The sequence below is a fragment of the Cervus canadensis genome, chromosome 16 (genome assembly GCF_019320065.1).
Source record: "Cervus canadensis isolate Bull #8, Minnesota chromosome 16, ASM1932006v1, whole genome shotgun sequence".
NCBI classification, from domain to species: Eukaryota; Metazoa; Chordata; class Mammalia; order Artiodactyla; family Cervidae; genus Cervus; species Cervus canadensis.
In genome coordinates, this window is record NC_057401.1 from 66,282,647 (window position 1) to 66,302,902 (window position 20,256).

Sequence of the window (20,256 nt, forward strand, 5' to 3'; positions counted from 1 at the left end):
TTGCACAAACTCATGTCCATAGAGTCAGTGATGCCATCCAACCATCTCATCCACTGTCGTCCCCTTCTCCAGCCTTCAATCTTTCCCAGCATCAGGGTCTTTTCCAGTCAGTCAGTTCTTCGCATCAGGTGGCCAAAGTATTGGAGTTTCAGCTTTAGCATCAGTCCTTTTGATGAATATTTGGGACTGACTTCCTTTAGGATTGACTGGCTTGATTTCCTTGTGTCCAAGGGACTCTCAAGAGTCTTCAACACTACAGTTCAAAAGCATCAATTCTTCGGCGCTCAGCTTTCTTTATGATCCATGATCTTTATGATCTTTAAGATCATGGCATCTGATCCCATCACTTCATGGCAAATAGATGGGCAAACAATGGAAACAGTGACAAGCTTTATCTTCTTGGTCTCCAAAATCACTGCAGATGGTGACTGCAGCTATGAAATTAAAAGACACTTCCTCCTTGGAAGAAAAGCTATGACTAACCTAGACAGCATATCAAAAGAGACATTGCTTTGCTAACATAGGTCCGTCTAGTCAAAGCTATGGTTTTTCCAGTAGTCATGTATGGATGTGAGAGCTGGACCGTAAAAAAGGCTGATTGCTGAAGAATTGATGCTTTTGAACTGTGGTGTTGGACAAGACTCTTGAGAGTCCCTTGGATAGCAAGGAGATCAAACTAGTCAATCCTAAAAGAAATCAACCCTCAATATTCATTGGAAGGACTGATGTTTAAGCTGAAGCTCCAATACTTTGGCTACCTGATGGGAAAAGCTGACTTATTGGAAAAGACCCTGATGCTGGGAAAGACTGAAGGCAGGAGGAGAAGGGTATGACAGAGGATGAGATGGTTGGATGGTATCACCGATTCAATGGACATGAGTTTGCACAAGCTCCATGAGATGGTGAAGGACGGGAAAGCCTGGCGTGCTGCATTCCATGGGGTTGTAAAGAGTCAGATACGACCGAGTGATTGAAAAACAATGCTGCCACCCATTTGGCAAAAGGGCTGCCATTGATTTTTGCTTGCTGATGGATTCCCTGAGAAGGCAGTAATAACTAGTTGTACTTTTTGATACTTTCCTAAATTTGTCATTTGCCAACACCCCTGAGAACATTCCTTCTATTTTCTAAAAACTACCGCCTTTTGAAACCATCCCCAAGGTAGACTTGCAAGGAAACTGGCCATCATCCTTAGCAATATGAGTACCAAATCTGACTACTGGAATCTTCCACATATTTCATGAGTCACCTATGTCTTTGAGATATTCCTTTTCAGCTTAAAGTTGCCTAAGTTTGCAAGCAAGAATCATGTCTCAAAAAACCAAAATGTGCCTCCTCCAGATGTTGATCCTTTTTTCTAGCTCTCTTAGATGTCCAAAACCTATTCAGTAGGCATTTCCTCCTACTTTTCCATAACAAATATTTGATGGCAACTCTGTTTTGTTTTTGATTTTTTTTATTATTTTTATTTGGATGCGCCAGGTCTTAAGTTTCAGCATGTGGCATCTTCAATCTTTGTTGCAACATATAAGATCTTTAGTCCCAGCATGTAGAATCTCCTAGTTGTGGCACACAAAATCTTAGTTACAGCATGTGGGATCTAGTTCCCTGACCAGGAATCAAACCTGGGCCCACTAATATGGGAGCTTGGAGTCTTAGCCACTGGGCCACCAGAGAAGTCATGATGCCAGCTCTTACAGTCCTTCTTCCCATCTTACCCTATCCCTCCCACCCTCTGACCATAGTCTGCAAGCCAGACATCATTGGTTCTTCTATCTGAAACTAATATGACTTGGCTTCTGGGCTCTTTACAGGACTGGGTATGCTGCCACAGAAATACTGGAGCTTACACCAATTCATGTTTGGGAACTTATTTTTGTCTACTGTATAACTATACTGCTAAATATTTTTTAATATAATACTTAAACATTTAAAAATGTATTATTGATCTGCCCTGGGATTGTCTGGTGTGTATCCTCAGGTTCTGGTCTAGCAGATCACTTTGGAAAGTTGCCTCAGCCCATGAGGATGACTCACATAAATAAGACGGACAAGAACAAGTGATGGCAGAATGTGAAGAACTGGGAACTCCAGGAGATACAGCCTCTTTGCAATACAGTTTGGCAGTTTCTCAAAATGTTGACCTTAGAGTTATCAGGTGACCCAACAATTTCCCTTTTTAGTTATTTATCCAAGAGAAACAAAAATGTATGTCTAGACAAAGCTTATATACAGCTACTCATATCAACATTATCCCCAATGGCCAAAAAGTAGAAACAACCTATAAGTTTATCAACAGATGAATGGGAAGTGAAATGAAACATATCCATGGAATGGAATATTATTTGGAAATAAAAAGGAGTGAAATAATGATATATATTACAATATGGGTGAACCTTGAAACTTTATGAATTGTGAAAGCAGCCATTCACAAATGATGATATATTTAGGATTTCATTTCTATGAAATGGCCAGAATAGGAAAATCCATAAAGATAGAAAATATATTGTCTCCTAGGGCCATGAGGTTTGAGGAGAATGGGTAGGGACTGTTAATGGTATAGGAATTATTTTTTAGGGGACAAAAGTATTTCAACATTAAATGGTGGCAATGTCTGTACAACTCTGTGAATATACAAAACCACTGAAATGGGTGAAATGTGTGGCTTGTGAGTTATATTTCAATAAGCTGATCTTTTAAAGATACCTCAGATACCTTTTTTAAAGATACTTCAGATACCTTTTAAAGATACCTCAGATAGAAATGTAAGACTTAGAAGCAGAGAAAAGTATACAGATAGTCTAATACAATGATTTTTTTATAAGCACAGGAAAATGTCTGAATTGGTTATCCACTGCTGTGTGGCAAACCAGCCCCAACCTGGCTTGAAACCACAGTGGCTTATCTTGGTCATCAGTGTCCAAGTATCAGACTGCAGCCTGGGCCCCTTGACAGGCGACTCAACAGTAGATGGCTCATTGGAAAGGCTGGCAAGTTGACACTGATGTCGGCCAGTAGTTCAGACATGGCTATGAGCTCAGGGACTGAGCATTTCTGCACACAGCCACATCTACTTTATGGTGACTGGTTTCTAAGAATGAGGATCCCAAGAGAACCAATGAGAAGGTGTACCACGCTTAATGCACCAGTCTTAGAAGTCAGCGTCACTTCCACCATAGTCTCGAGTGCAAATAAAGTGAAGGACAGGGAATATCGAGCCCATTTATCAGTGGGAGAGAGTGTTAGACTCACTTCAGAAGAAGGTCAAAGAGAGGGGAAATAATGTTGTAGACACTTTTTAAGGGTCAATATATTGTCACCTGTCTTAATTCACCATGAGGCAACATTTATATAGGGTCCACATTTCTCACAAGAACAACCTGTTCACTTCTGAAGTTGACAATTTTATGTTTGAAGTTGACAATATTCCAATTTTATGTTTGAAGTTGACAATATTCCAATTTTATGTTTCTGTGAAGTGTTTTAAGGCCATCTTCACTTGCAGAGTTTTCTCCTTAGAAAATGCTGCAAAATAAACCTTCACATGAGCTGGGGACATAATAAGGGATTTGCAACAACAGCACTTATGATTATTACTGCTTCATTTCTTATAAGAAATCCTTAGAACATTTTCATATGAAGAATATTTCCTGTAACCCATAGATAAGACTGAAATTATTCTTCTATAAAGTTGTGGACCAGTAAGAGTCTTATGTGTCCAGAAAAGTCCATATAAAGAAGCTCTCGATGAAAGGAGGGATAAATCAGGAGCTTTGTTAGGATAAGCCCACACTACCATATATGGGCTTCCCAGGTGGAGAGAGTAGTAAAGAATCTGCCTGACAATTCAGGAGATGCAGTTATGACAGGTTTGATGCCCAGGTTAGGAAAATTCTTAGGATTAGGGAATGGCAACCCACTCTAGCATTTCCACTCTGGAGAGTCCCATGGACAGAGGAGCCTGGTGGGCTACAGGGGCCATGGGGCCACAAAGAGTCAGATACGAGTGAGCAACTGACCACATACCATTATAAATAAAACAGATAAACAACAGGGACCTACTGTATAGCACAGGGAACTATACTCAGTATTTTGTAATAAGCCATAAGGGAAAAGAATCTGAAAAAGAATATATATCTGGAAAAAGACATATATATATAACTGATATACATAGCATATGTAAATCAGATATACTAGATATATATATATACACACACACACATATATATATAAAACTGAATCATTTAGCTGTATATCTGAAATTAACACAACAGTATTTCAACAATAAACAAAATCAACAATATTTCAATTAAATTTTTAATTTAATCTTAAAAAAGACATGATGTATCTTATGCATATACATTAAAAAGCCAAAAACAGAAAGAAAAAGCCCCACACATATGCAATACATATGGCATACCATCATTAAGCAAACATTCAAAATAAACATACAGAACAACATACGTCAAAATCTGTAATAATCAGAAGATTTTAATATGACCATATTGAGTTCCATCAGGTGTGAAATGGTGGAAAACCTCCTAAACAGAAAGGAAATATGAGACCAGCAAATGATTATAGTAGTTGGATCACTCATTCCTCTGGGAAAAGTATGTTTTCAAAGAACAGTTAAAAATGACTAAAAAAGACACTCAACAAATATGAGGAACTTGGTATAACTGCATAGAAACAAAAGGAATTAGGTGTTTGTGTTTTTATGAGTGAACCTGCTGATTCATGTTCTAACAGGGGAGTTGATGGCTTTTAAATTTTTAGATGAAATTTAAGGCACACAAGTTTAGTTCAAGAAAAAAGATTTCTCTCTGACACTCTGCAACCCCATGGACTAAGCCCTCCAGGCTCCTCTGTCCATGGAATTCTCTAGGCAAGAATATTGAAGTGGGTAGCCATTCCCTTCTCCAGGGGATTTTCCTGACGCAGGGGTTGAATCCGAGTGTCTCACATTGCAGGCCGACTGCTGTCTGAGCTACCAGGGAAGCCCAGAAAAAAGACAATCACCTATATATCTCTTGAGCAGAGGTTATGTTTCAGTTAACATGACTCACTTCAAATTGAAAATAGCTCACTCCACCTGGTTAAATGAATTTCAGTTTGGGTTGTTTATAGAGGAAACTGCAATGTGGGGGCCTGGGATTCATCAAAGTAAATGGACTAATTCTGAAACAATATGCAGGGAGTCCACTGGGGAAGACACAGATGCAACACAACCATTCAAACAAGGATAGAGAGACATGATCAACCTAACAATGCAGATGAGATCCCTGGGCCACACAACTAAACTAATGGCTTCCATCACAATTAGATGAAGCATTCACTTTTGCACTACAACAGAACAGGAAAACACTGTAAGTTTATTCATGAATACACATCCTCAACACAAATAAATTAAACATATTCTCTGGGTGTGGCACTCACCTGGGTGCTGGGGACACAGGAAAGAGAGAAGACCTGGTCACAACCATAAATTTAGCCATCCCATAAATTAATCCATAAACTTAGATGTTTTTCAGAAAATAAGCATTTTAACTATTATTCCTACAATAATAGTATTATACCACTCATACTAAAATATTTCACTTCTGTTAAATCATATGACAACAGTATGCTAAAGGCTTTCAATATCAGTCTTCCATACAATCCAGAAAAGTTCCCAGGGTAGTAATTTCTTATTTCTATTCTCCCTAAGGGTTTCTCTGGTGACTGAATGGTAAAGAACCTGCCGGCTGATGCAGGAGACCCTGGAGAAGGAGATGGCAACCCACTCCAGTATTCTTGCCTGGGAAATCCCATGAACAGAGGAGCCTGGTGGGCTACACTGCATGGAGTCACAAAGAGTTGGGCACGACTTGGCCACTAAACAACAACAATAACAACTCCCCCTAATGGTGGAGTAATCTCATTCAGTTCAGTCCATCTTACTCAGTCGTGTCTGACTCTTTGAGACCCCATGCAGCATGCCAGGCCTCCCTGTCCATCACCACCTCCAGGAGTTTACTCAAACTCATGTCCATTGAGTCGGTGATGCCATCCCACCATCTCATCCTCTGTCATCCCCTGCTCTTCCCGCCCTCAATCTTTCCCAGCAGCAGGGTCTTTTCCAATGAGTCAGTTCTTCGCATCAGGTGGCCAAAGTATTGGAGTTTCAGCTTCAGCAGGAGTCCTTCCAATGAATATTCAGGACTGATTTGTTTTTGCATGGACTGGTTAGATCTCCTTGCTGTCCAAGGGACTCTCAAGAGTGTTCTCCAACACCACAGTTCAAAAGCATCAATTCTTCAGCATTATGAAAGCCACACTCTTGGAAAGTATTACTGTGGAGGACTGAGGTGCTGTTCCTGACCTCAGCAGAGCTCCCAAATTAGAGAATTTACATTCTAGATTATTTAATTTAAGCATAAACTGCCTCTGGCTTCCAACAGGTCTATAACAGGCAACTGCGGGTCTCTGACCAGTAGTTGGAGTGAATGGTATTATTTCCTAAAAGCACCTGTGTTAGCTAAGGGGTTAGGTTCAAAGCTGATCTTTTGTTTGGGTGGAGGGCTTCTCTGTTGTAGAGGTGGTGGGTATGAGTGCTGGCCAGAAGGCCTACAACTGTTCTGCAGAGGCTTCCAATCCACTCAAAGATTTAAAGACCCTTGGTGGATTGCCCAGAAGGTGCTAGTGGTAAACAATCCATCTGCCAATGAGGAAGACACAAGAGATGGGGTTTCGATTCCTGGGTCGGGATGATCCCCTGGAGAGGGGAATGTCAACCCACTCCAGTATTCTTGCCTGGAGAATTCCATGAACAGAGGAGCCCAGTGGGCTACAGTCCATGGGGTCTCAAAGAGTTGGATATGACTGAAGTAACTTAGTCTGATTGATACCTCGGAATCCTGCTACTCAGAACATAAGAGACAATCATGTTCAACTGCTCATGGAATTGCTTGGACTTGCCAACAACTACGGAACAACCTTAAATTGACTTTTCTGTAATCTAATTTTAAATTCTGAACATTAACTTTTTCCTCCAGGAGGAGTAAGCTGCAAAATGCATCCCAGATAACTAAATCTATTGACTTGTATAAAACAGATTACTACTGAGAACTGATTGTATAGCACAGGAAACTCTTCTCAGTGCTCTGTGGTGACCTAAATGGAAAGGAAATTCAAAAGAGACGAGATATATGTACATGTATAACTGATCCACCTTGCTATATAGCAGAAACTAATACAACATTGTAAAGCAACTGTACTCCAACGAAATTTTTAAAAAATCTACTGACTTGGTGAATAGAAATAGTCAGTATTTGCTACAGAAATGTTGAAGATTACTTGTCCAAAGTGATTTTTGCTGGTTTGTTTTGGTCACATGGATACTAGGTCCTTCTTTCTCCTATTTATTAAGCAAGTGGTCCCGGAGGCCATAAGTAGAATGTGAAAGTCAAAACCTGCCATTAGTGAAAAAGGAGGAGGCTGGTCTTCACGTTTCCCTGGCAGCCACTAGATAGCAGGCTCACTTAGAGCCCAGGGCATGAACCTGCACGTTCCTTCAATGACTGCAGCCGAGTGACAGCAACTTGAACATGATCGATGGGCTGCCTGGGGGTATGTTTACCTGTGTCGCTGATGCACACCATAGATAATGTCAGTGCAAACCGCTGACTCTGAAAAACAGGAATGTTCCCGGAAAGTGATACTATGGTATTTAACCCCTGGGACTCCCATCACCCCACATTTTCACTACAGACACTAACACTGAGCTACATCAATTCACTGAAGTGTGTCTGTTTTCTTCTTGTTGTTCAGCCAATTCTTTGCGACCCCATGGACTGTAGCATGCCAGACTACTTTGTCCTCCACTATCTCCTGGAGTTTGCTTAAACTCATGTCCACTGAGTCAGCGGTGCTATCTAACCATCTCACCCTCTACCACCCCCTTTTCCTCTCGCCCTCAATCTTTCTTAGCATCAAGGTCTTTTCCAGTGAGTCGCCTGTTCGCATCAGGAGGCAAGTATTGGAATTTCAGCTTCGGCATCAGTCCTTCCAATGAATATTTCATGGTAGATTTCCTTTAGGGATTGACTGGTTTGATCTTCTGGCTGTCCAAGGGACTCTCAAGAGTCTCCTCCAGCACCACAATTCGAAAGCACCAATTCTTCAATGCTCAACCTTCTTTGTAGTCCAACTCTTACATCTGTATATGACAACTAGAAAAACCACAGCTTTGACAATAAGGACCTTTGTCAGTCTGTCTGTTTGGAGTCTCATTAATGATTCCTCCAGATTCCAAAAATATATCACAGATCAAGTTGATGTGAAATGACCCACCTCCCTTTTCTGAGTTAAATAAAAGCAACACAGGCACAGGCAACATTTAACTTGACCTCAGGAAAACTTTGGTCACAGCAAAAACCAAGCTAACTGCTCATTTCAATTCTATAGCAATTTCCTATGTGGTTCCCAGAGGGTCAAGAATCTGCCTGCAATGCAGGAAACACAGGAGACACTGGTTCAATCCCTGAGTCAGGAAAATTCCTTGGAAGAGGAAATGGCAACCCACTCTAGTATCCTTGCATGGAGAATCCCATGGACAGAGAAGCCTGGTGGGTTACAGTCCTTGGGGTCTCACAGAGTTGGACATGACTGAGCAAGACTAAGCAAGCAAGCAAGCAAACTAAATAGTTTTTTTAAGTTTTAGTTTCTTTGGTCATAAATAGAGATATTCACAAAATAATCACTAAAGAAAAGTCATCACAGACCAGTGCAAGTTTGATGCATGAAACAGGGCACTCAAAGCCGGTGCACTGGGACAACCCAGAGGGGTGGGAGGGGGAGGGAGGTGGGAGGGGGTTCGGGATGGGGGACACATGTACACCCGTGGCTGATTCAGGTCAATGTATGGCAAAAACCACCACAATATTGTAAAGCAATTAGTCTCCAACTAAAATGAATAAATTAATTTTTAAAAAAAGAAAGAAAAGTCATCATTTAATTACATTATGATAAAATAAGTTCCACATAAACATTTTAAAGAAATCTGTAATACATATTTTATTGAAATATAAAATTTAAAGAAATTTAATATCAGTCCTTTTAAAGAATTCTTTTGGCATTTTGAGATTCTACTTAGCAGTGTTTCCTTGTCCTGCTATAATTCCTATGTTTATTTTGATTGTTTCTACCATATTTGGTTCAGTTGCTCTGAACACTAAACAAGTTCTTCCCATTTACTCCCTCTAGAATATTCTATTTGTTAATTTTCTGTTCCACACAAACCCTGTACAGGGTGATACCCCAGGAGTTCCTGTTTCATACATCCTGCCTGTGGCTCTTATCAGTAATTAATTATGACAGATTTTCTCAGTGAGTTTGCAAATGCTTCTAAAGTCATTCTCAAAACTTCGCTCCAGGCAGCCTCAAGTAGACCCAATGATTTATGTACAAGAAAGTATGACATGTCATTTTTTTTTTAACCTGAGAAAATGGAATCAACTGAAGAGCTCAATTAATTAAGGAAAAAATAAAATTATAATATTAAATAATTCCCAGTGTATCTACTTATATAACCATTAGAAAAAACATTCTAAAATATTTAGTGATATAAAAATACTTGATATAATATTAAATGTACAAAGTATAAAACATAAAGAAAAACAAAAATGTGCACAAATAATTATATAGTCATATAAATAAATCTAAGAAGGAAATCTTCCCAAATATAGCAACAATCTCTAACTGCAGTGTTATCCTCAAATAAAATCTGTACCTTTACTCCATTTTGAGTTTTTTAAACTTTTCACAATGTGCATGAATCATTTTATAATGGAAAGCTTACTTAAAACTACTAAAATACCACATTTAAAATATTCAATGTGATTTCACATAATAATAACAATGAATTCTAATAACAAATATGAAAGACACATTAGACACTATAATATCATGTTACAAAACCCCACCTATTAAGAGCTTGTCTTCTAACTTAGCATGTAAAGGGTTAGTCCATTTTTATTTTTCCCATTATAGCCTTCAGTACCCTAAAAACTGAACAAATAACAGCTTCAAAGGGACTAAGCAGACATCAACCAACGAATTAATGCTTAGAATAGAATCTGGGGTTATTAAAAAGATGGATGAGTACATATGTGTCTTGAGAAGAGTTACAAAGTAAAACGTTAAGGAGAAAATTAAGCTTTAGAGAAAAGAACTCAAAATAACTTACAGGCAAGACTAGAATACAAAGGAGGGAGCACAGAAGAAGGGAGGCAGACAAGTATCCACACTTGCAGAGTTATCCAGCCGTCACTAAAACCTTCAGCAGTAATTCCCCAAATCTTACACAAATAGTTTATGAGCTTTGTTCCTCCTTGATCTCCCGTTTCAACCATCATTTTTGTGATTCAAAGGATCCAGGATCCAAACAGACTTGCTTCAAGCCTAGCTGATCTATCAGTCTGGTGCCACACGATCACCCCTTTCCTTCCGAGTTGGAACTCCAGACCTCTACTTACACTAAGTACTTGCTTTCTTTGCCCTGCTGGAAGACTGCACACCCATGTGGTGTAGCTACACTGGCTACAACTGGCTACAACTGGCTCCCCTCCTGGGCACGTCATATCTATAAGGCTTTCTGATCCTTTCCGATTCCAGGCTCCTTCCTTTCTTGTTATTAGCTATATCACTTACCCAGACCCAGTTCAAACAGGCACTCACTGCCCCTAACATAGCTCCTGTTCTAGAAATGAAAAAAGAGTAAAATTATGACCCTATCCCTTTTTTTTTTTTAAACTTTCAATCTATATATGGCTAAAAAAGAAATAAATTTTAAAATTATCAGTCAAATAATTCTCATTTTAATTTTGATACACGGAAAAAGTTCAACTCATGTCACTATGATCTAATTCTTTTCTTCTCTGACTAAATGAATATAAAGTTCACTAGTCTTAGCAGATAATCCTTCTCCATCTTCTTGACCTTTCCTAAAGGTGTTTTAATTTCCTCTTTTTTCACGGATGATAATTTCGTCATTAGTTTCATAAAATATTTTCCCAAAATATACTTTGGAAACTGATTAGTTATATAGGTCATTTTCCACATTGTGTCATCAGAAACACAATTGTTGCAGATCATAGGGACATGAATAATACTGAGAAATTCTGCAGTGTTATGCAGCACTGGAAAAATACCAATTAACGAAGCATTTTATAATGTACTCCTTCCCAATAATACTCTTGTTATACAGAGCTATGTAATTTTAAAGCTATATAAATGTAGACTCTAAGTAAAAATAAAGGCATGCTATCTTAACACATGAGTCAATGTAAATGATCCAGATTTTTTTAGATTTTATGTAAGATAAACATTTTTAAATACTTTTTTAGTACCTTCATATGATTCGGACATATGCAAAATACTCTGCAGTAGCTTTGCCCATACTGGGAACTCAGAAATGCCTCTCTTCCTACTTTTCTACATTAAATGTAATAACAAAAATGATTAAAAGCAAAATAACCCTGTTTTATTACTTAAAAATTACCAATATCCTAAATCATGACACTAAAAATTTCCTTTGAAAGCAATAATATAATCTTCAATCCTTGTGGAATTTAAAGAGCATGAGAAGTTACTGTAACAATAGAGCATCTACAGTTATAAACACAATCAATTTTAAGGAATATGTTTATTGTTACAAACCATTTGGAATTTTATAATATATTGACTAGAGTGTTTTCTTAAAACTTCAGCCACAGGTCTTCCCTGGTGGGTGGCTTAGTGGCAAAGAATCTGCCTGCCAATGCAGGAGACATAGGTTCTATCCCTGATCTGCGAAGATCCCACATGCCTCGGGCAACGAAGCCCATGCACCACAACTACTAAGCCAGTGCTCCAGAGTCCAGAAACTACTGAAGCCAGTGAGCTCTAGAACCCATGCTCCATAACCAGAGGCCACTGCAATGAGAAGCCCACACAACGCAACCAGAGTAGGCACCGCTCGCTGCAACTAGAGCAAAGCCCACGCAGCAACGGAGACCCATCACAGTCAAAAACAAACAAATAAATAACTCACCCACAATTTAAAAAATATTTTGTAACTTTTTATATGTGTTTGTCTTATATTTTTAGCTTCATTGCTATACTTGAAAGCAATAATACTCCAAATCTGTGTATCACCCAGGGAAAGCACAGTTCTAAGCATATAACTGGCATGCGATAAACACTATCAAATAAATACAATATAGCACATTTGCATTTACTGTTCTGTACTCAGAATTTTCTATTTAATCTGTTCATTATTAAACATATTTTATTGGTAGAATCATTACAAAAAACATTTTTGTACACATTTATCTGTACCATAATAATTTACAAAGATCAATAAACTATATTAGCTCTAAAGGTTTTTCAAAAATCTAAAGGTTTTTAAGAAGCAGCCCATGGAAGAGGATCTGAAAAAGGATATGTCAAGTGTGTGTGTGTGTGTGTGTGTGTACATGTATATATATCTGAGTCACTTTGCTCTATACCTGAAAGTAATACAACATTGTAAATTAACTATACTTCAATTAAAAAAAATAGTTAACAAAAGCCCCCATGATTTTTCTAGCTTGTATAAGAAGATGCTTTAGACACCAGCTCTGAAAGCATATGATGATCAAAGTAAACACTGATCAACTGAAGGGAAAGAAAAAAATGTATTTCAAAACAGGTGCAGTTTTAGGAAATTCATGGTTTTCTTAAGAGCAAAGTAGTACACATATTGATTCAAGATAAAATATACAGATCAACATTACATAGAGCAAGTAAATGTAAAATCTTGTCAAATACTACAGACCAGCATTGGAACAATTTTTTTAAAAAAACAAAAACAAGAAAATGAAGATCAGATGACTACTCTCAGGCAAACCGGAAGCAAACATGTTTGTATTTCTTGCGGTCATGGGGCAGCCTTGGGTCTCTCCTCTCCAGTGATGGGGATCTGAGCCACTGCCCTGCCATCATTCTTATAGTAGCTTTCACAGTCAATAACAACCTTTCTCTCCCTTTTCTTGATTTGATCTTACTTCCCAGAGTCATAACCTAGGCCTCGACATTAACAATAATTGCTTTCAAATTCCTGATTTAAGCACCTGGTTCTCACGCTATCAGCATCTGTAGTTGTTCGCTCTGTGAATCCTTTGTTCCTATCAATTTTCCTGTCTTTCACCCCTTGTCACTCAGCGTCAATTCCAATATCCATCATTATAGTCATTTTCTTATATCCATCATATCCAATGCCTTTCCCTCTCCACCTCCAGCTTTTCAGACTTCAAACAGGCTTCAACTCAGAATGCACTGACCATGTCTACCTGATGACAGCAGAATAGAAATACACACTTTTCCAGGGCCAAACCACCAGCCCACCTGCAACCGTGTACTTTGTCATTCTCCTGTTCTCACAGATGAACTTTGTTCCCTCCACTGGTGCACTGGGTCCCCTTCACTCTCACCTACTCAGTAACTTTCCCCCTGAAATCACACCCCCTTTGTCAAGCATCACTAATTTCTTCTCTTCTTATGGATCACTGCCACCATCATAGCAATCATCTCCTATCTTCAAATCCCTTGACCCTTCTCACCCTTTTAGCCATCATATCACTTAGGCTCCTCATTGTGATGAATGGTTGTCAGTATCCTCTCAATTATTTGTTCAGATGACATGACAAGAATCACCACCCAACCTCTGTCCTCTCTTCCTCTTCTGGTCAAGGACACTCACACACAGGAGAAGGAGTAGGACTGAGTGTCTCCCCACTTAGAGCCCCACAGGACGAGAGACTTGGTGAACGCTGGAAATGAGACCGATGTCTCTGGAACTCAGAAAACTATCCACAGAGTATAGCATAAATGGTCGGTCTGTTTATGTTAATATAAAAGTACAAAATTCACCAGTTAAAAAGCAGTCAAGATGGGAAATCAGAACAGAGAAAAAAGATCAATGAACACCTTTTCACTGAACAGTCCATGACTGATGAGTGCTCAAACACTTTAGGAATCAGTTTACAAATGCCTTAGTCATACACGCCATAAGGGACACATTCCATGGTTCAGGGTTTGGCATGATGTAAGTTCTTTCTATTCAATGGTTATAGACTACAATTTATTTCCATGCAATGTCAACTACCGGCCTAAGAACCGGTATTCTTAGTCTCATTAACAATGTACTCCAGTGAACTCTTACTAGACTGAGCTTTCTTTACATATTCATTTCCATTATTACTTTTTACTGTAATTTACCGGTATAACATACTCAGTATATTTAATGAATGAGTAATTAAATCATGTAGTCTATTATACCCAGTCACCTCAGAATATATGCCTGCTATGATTTAAAAAAAAAAAAATCACTTCCCTCCTGTAGAAATGACTCGCAAGGAGTCAGGACTAGAGTGGTAATAAGTATAATGCCATCAAATTTTTACTTGAAATTCTCTAAATGAAGAAATAGTATTTTTACTCATGAAAGTTATTTCTTATTAGCACCTAAAGAGGGCCAGGCAAATATCCCTTAAGTGAAAAGATTTATAAATAGATTATGCATATAATTATTAAGAATCATAAAAGGTATTAATTTTTAAAGTTATTTTCCTTAATTTCAGCTAAAGCTCTTTAAAAATATATTTAACTTAGTTTTAACTCCATAAAAAAATGGTCTATCCCTGAGAAAAAGAGAGGAAGGACGTCTGAAGAATAATTGAGGACAAAAATCCCCCAGTGAAGGAAGAGATTGGTTGTTTCCATGAGGCCACCCCAAGGAAGCCCATGGGCTCTGCTGCTGAGTGACTTCTGCCTTCAAACTGGCAGACACCACGCATGGAAGCTGACGCCCATGGCTCCGATTTGGGTGTTACCACCTGCTCCATCTCAGCTTCCCAAGACAGATTTTCACTCCTCCTCATATTACTTATTTGTCACAAAGAATCTCACCTTATCTATAAGCAATGAAATGAGTTTAATAATTAGAAAATAAACTCTTCACAGTAACTTTTAAAAAAATTTTAGTGCTTGTTGCTTATCTATTTTCTTTATTTATATATTTTTATTTTTAGGCCATGCCACAAGGCAAGTGGGATCTTTTCGTCCGACAGGTCTGGTTGTCTTATTAAATTTATTTCTCATGCCTTACGCTTTGTCATTACTCTAAAGCTAGTGGCCTAACAAGATGTCTAGTCTATGCCAGAATAAAAATCCACGACATAACCCAGCGATATAACAAAGCAGAATCTGGAGTATGAGAAGTAGCATGGGCTTTCCCTCTCTGTTTCCATTACTCATGAAAAATAGCCAGAAAGCGCTCATGGGTAGGGTTTTAGAAGAAATTAATCAAGCAATACAGTCTGGGCCTCAACCCAACTTCCTGATTACTTACCATTTATACAAACTAGATTATCCAACCCATCCATTCATCTCTCCTACTTTTGCTTCACACTTTCTGACCTGGTGACACAATTTTAACTAATAGCATCATTGATTCCTTCAATGGATCCTTCCTTAGCTACTCCTTGATAGCTTGATCATCAACCTTTACCTAAACCAGTTCCCATTTATTAAACAAAATCAGTGTTCTCTAGGAAAACAAAAGGCCTTCTCCTAGTTGAGTCTGTAATTGCCCCATTTAGTCTATCGCTCTATTAAGATGTTCCTGGGCTCAGAAAACTATGTCACTCTTCTCCCACTTTCTGTTGCTAATTCAGCATCCCTGAATAATACAGTTCAAAGATAGGATGCTTTTGCACTTAAAACGAGACAAAACAAGATGCTGATTTACATTCCAGTCCATGGTAAGGAAAAGAAGCAAATATAAAAAACTTGATTTTCCAGCTTTCGTTAATTACCACCTTTTATATAGAAGAAACATGAATTTTATGAAACAATTACTTTTAAATATGACACTTCAGATTTTATTTGCTTATCCATTTTTATAGCAAAGAAATGGTGAAAGAAGAATCATTTAGACTTTAGTTTTGCAGGAAAAGTTCTGAAATGTATTCTCCCAAAGCCTTCTCAGAAACACGCAGAAAATGAATTTGCTTAGCCCACCATGACAGTCATCTGTTCTCACCCTTATCAATTTTTTAGCATCATGGATATACTTTGAAATTTTACTAGACTTTAGGTTTCCCACAGACCAATTATTTCCCACAGACCATTCACACATTTAATGGTATTAAACATCGCATGCATCAATGAATCTGCTAAAACTTCACCTGGAAGACTTTGACTACAATTTTTGCTCTTTTTCTGTAGACTATTTTTGCAAGGAAAGCTGCCTAAATCTTGAATAAAAACTGAGTCAAAAGCTGCTATAATCACATCTTATTATTTTTTTTTTTTTTTTAAATTTTGACGCGCGGCGGGGCGCGCCGCGCCGCGCCCCGGGGGACGCGGGCGACGGCCCGCCATATAATCACATCTTAATAACAATGGTATAATGAACACCAATATCCTGCTAGAAAATCATGATTTTCTCCCCAACGTAACTAAATTACCAGCTTTCATACAGAAAGAACGATTTCAAAAATGTCCCAATATGTATGTCAGAAAAGTGGAAAGTTTCTACCTGTTCTTTAACCGAGGCAAGGATGGCAGAGGTGGTTTCTGTTTCCGAGCCGTCCCCATTGGAGGTGGTGAGGCCCGGGCTCAAGGAGCTGGTCTTCTCCGAGGCTGACGAAGGCTGGTCTGGGACAGGCATAGCTCCTGAAATGCAAGACGACACACTTAATGGAACTGGATGTTGTCCCTGTAAACACACCTAACTAGCTGGCGTGCTGCCGTCCGTGGGGGTGGCGAAGAGTCGGAGACGACTTAGTGACTGAACAACAAAAGCAGACAGCTCTAAGAGGCACACTTTGGCAAGATGAGACGCATGAACCACAGAGAAAGCATGGGACATAACTGCAGAAACGGAAACAAGAAAATAGACACTTTCTCCTATGTCCGCCGCGACAAAAATTCCAAGATACACTCACAACTTTGTGTGTTGTCTTTGAGGTAAACGGAGAAAGTAACGACGAGCCGGAGAAGGCAAGTTAAATGATGAGAAAGGGTAAAGAGATAAATAAGCATTAAGTCTACAAAAGAAGCTAGCCAATGATTCATGTCAATGTATGACAAAACCCACTGCAATGCTGTGAAGTAATTAGCCTCCAACTAATAAAAATAAATGAAAAAAAAAAAAAAGAAGCTAGCCAAGCTACCATTTTCTATCTACATATATTTATATGTATATCTACATGTAGATAAATATGTATATCTATATCTATATGTAGATAAGTATATCTACATATATTTATTACTTGTACACCCACATATTTTCAACTCAAAAAAAAAAAAAACTAAAAATATTCTCCTTTATGTGGAAATCACACACAATAAGTGATCAGTAACTTACAAGTAATTAAGAACCACCACTACTGACCTAAGAAGTTTGGTTGGTATTGTCAAACAAAGTAAATAGCTAGCCTACTCCACAAATATTTGCTGAGTTCTAACTCGGATCCTGGCAGCGGACAAACGTTTCAAAGCTGGCGACACTCATTTGTCACAGTTTACTCTGTCTGAGTTCACGGATGAAAGAAAGGAGAGGCTCAGATAACAGCCCATTTCATTCGGGGACGCACGTGCACAAGCTAAAGACAAGACGCGCAGAAGTTACTGGGCTTCATTGTACTTATCTTTCCCACACAATGAAATAAGACTGAAGTATTCGTGACATGTATTACTTAGCAATGGTCATCAGCAGAGGAAGTAATAATTAACCGAGGGTAATTTTTGTAAAGGCACAACAAGAATCTCTGTTTAAATAAGAGGTTGGGAGTAAATCAAGGTTATTTTCTTGCTTTAAGCCTTTACATCACAAGTCCTTCCAGGAACCAGTGCCGTGTGAATATTAAAAGGTATTTTTCAAATATACTGGATCTGAGCATCATGGGCTTCAAAATAAGCAACATAATTTTCTTAGCAGGGCTTGTACCATATATATTAGCTGTGTGTGTGTGCTAAGTCACTTCAATTGTGTTCAATTGTTTGTGACCCTATGGACTGTAGCCTGCCAGGCTCCTCTGTCCATGGGATTCTCCAGGCAAGAATACTGGAGTGGGTTGCCATGCCCTCCTCCAGGGGATCTTCCCAACTCAGGGATTGAACACTCATCTCTTTTGTCTCCCACATAGGTAGGCAGGTTCTTTACCACTAGTGCCACCTGGGAAGCCCCATTTAGTTAATAATTTAGGGATACACAAATCCTGAAGGGCACCAGCATAGAATTTTCCTGAAAATATATGACAAAAAAAAAGTGGTTATCTAATGCTCTCATTGGACATCCCAACTTATTTTTGAATCATTTTTCTATTTTGAAGTAAGTTCCATATCACTGACTCGATGGACACGAGTTTGAACAAGCTCCAGGAGCTGGTGATAGACAAGGAAGCCTGACATGGTGCAGTCCATGGGGTCGCAAAGAGTTGGATGCGACTGAGCGACTGAACTACCAAGTTTGATATATTACAAATAGGGATTAGGATATCATTGGAAAAATAAATGTTACAAACATAGAATATATGGGAGGGTTTGGCAAATGACATTAACAAGCACAGTGTGAGCAGGAATATGCATCAAAGGAAATATATTTTGGCAAAAGGCAACCATGGCAAACAAGTTGAAAGTATAGAAGGTGATGGTTACATCTCATGTTAGATGGATACCAAAAATGGGGAAAGAAAGAGGTTTAGGTAATTGTGCCGGGGGTGAGAAGTTAAAAATAAAGTACTTTGGGGACTGGTCAGAGGGACTGAAGCTGAACACAACTAAGATTTGGTGTGGCCAAATAAATAAATAGATTTTTTTTAAGTACTTTTGGGTATTCAATTTACTTTCATATGTGGTTTTCTTATTTCATCAAGCCTTATAATTACAAGGATACAGATAAACAGATAAACACATGTCTTGCCAGGTAAAATAGCCTGAAAGTCACGTCCTTCCACTTAGAGGAAGTTTGGGAGGTGGGAGACGAGAGCAGGGGCAGAGAGAAAGAAGAAAGAAAAATGGCAGGTCTTGGATGAAAAGTCACCTCTGGCCAGTGCGGGCGCCCCCTTGACCTTGTGTCTCCACCTGTATCCATGTCAGTGTCTTCCAAAGGGGACTTCGCATAAGAACAGCCTTATGCTGAGGAAGAAGGATTCTTATCTATCTCAAATGATTATTTTAACTTTTGTGTTTTCTAAATTTTGTGAAAGAAAGAAAGTGAAATCGCATAGTCATGTCCGACTCTTTGCGACCCCATGGACTGTAGCCTACCAGTCTCCTCAGTCCATGGAGTTTTCCAGGCAAGAGTACTGGAGTGGGTGGCCATTTCCTTTTCCAGGGGATCTTCCCGACTCAGGGATTGAACCCGGGTCTCCTGCATTGCAGGCAGATGCTTTACCATCTGAGCCACCAGGGTAGCCCAAATTTTGGGGGGCCTATTCAAATTCAAGCTCTGGGCCCATATTATCATAAGTGCAATTTTCTGACAAAGAAATTGTCTGAGGTTCCAAAGTTATTAAGTAACGTAAGAGGTCCTAGAACTTCAGTTTTCTCGCTTTCCCCACCGCCCCCCCTGCTATTTTAGTGTGTTTTGATGTGTCAGCCTGTTTCTTGTAACTGGTACTACCTTCTAAATGCCATCTACACACCAATTTTTATAAAATGTAACTTTTAAAAGTATGACAGTCACCTGTCATCATAAAATATGGGATTTAATAGGCAAAGAATCAAAGCATACCCTTAGGCACTCAATAACTTTGACCCACAGAGTATAGGGAACGATTCCGTCTGTTATCTACCCGGCCCCTTTCCCAATACGGCAGTAAGAGAGAGAGAAGTGAAATCTTCAAGGCTTTTCCCACACAGAGCCACTGCCACCCAAAGGCATCCTCTACGCCCTAGTGAAAATGACTTGGAATAATTTCCATCATTGTAATTTTTAAAATCTAGATTTAATTTAACCACTGGTCATCACTATGTATAGGTCATAAAGACTGTCAGCTTTCACTCCCAACCTTAGCTAAGAGCTTACAGGAAAGAGTTTCTTGATGGTTCACACAGTAAATAATCTGCCTGCAATGCAAGAGATCTGGGTTCTGTCCCTGGGTTGGTAAGACTCCTTGGAGAAGGGAGTGGCAACTCCAATACTCTTGCCGGGAAAATCCCATGAACAGAGGAACCTGGTGGGCTACC

The 20,256-nt window shown here is 39.0% G+C and overlaps 1 protein-coding gene across 2 annotated transcripts in view; it reads right to left on the reverse strand.

Annotated features, from left to right (window-relative positions):
• The window catches only part of CTNND2 (catenin delta 2), a 1,083,336-nt gene that overhangs the window by 895,985 nt on the left and 167,095 nt on the right, over window positions 1-20,256 (reverse strand). For both annotated transcript variants that reach the window (XM_043488912.1, XM_043488911.1), the window contains exon 2: window positions 16,601-16,737. In XM_043488912.1, the coding sequence (XP_043344847.1) occupies window positions 16,601-16,737 (137 nt within the window). The remainder of the gene's footprint in view (window positions 1-16,600; window positions 16,738-20,256) is intronic.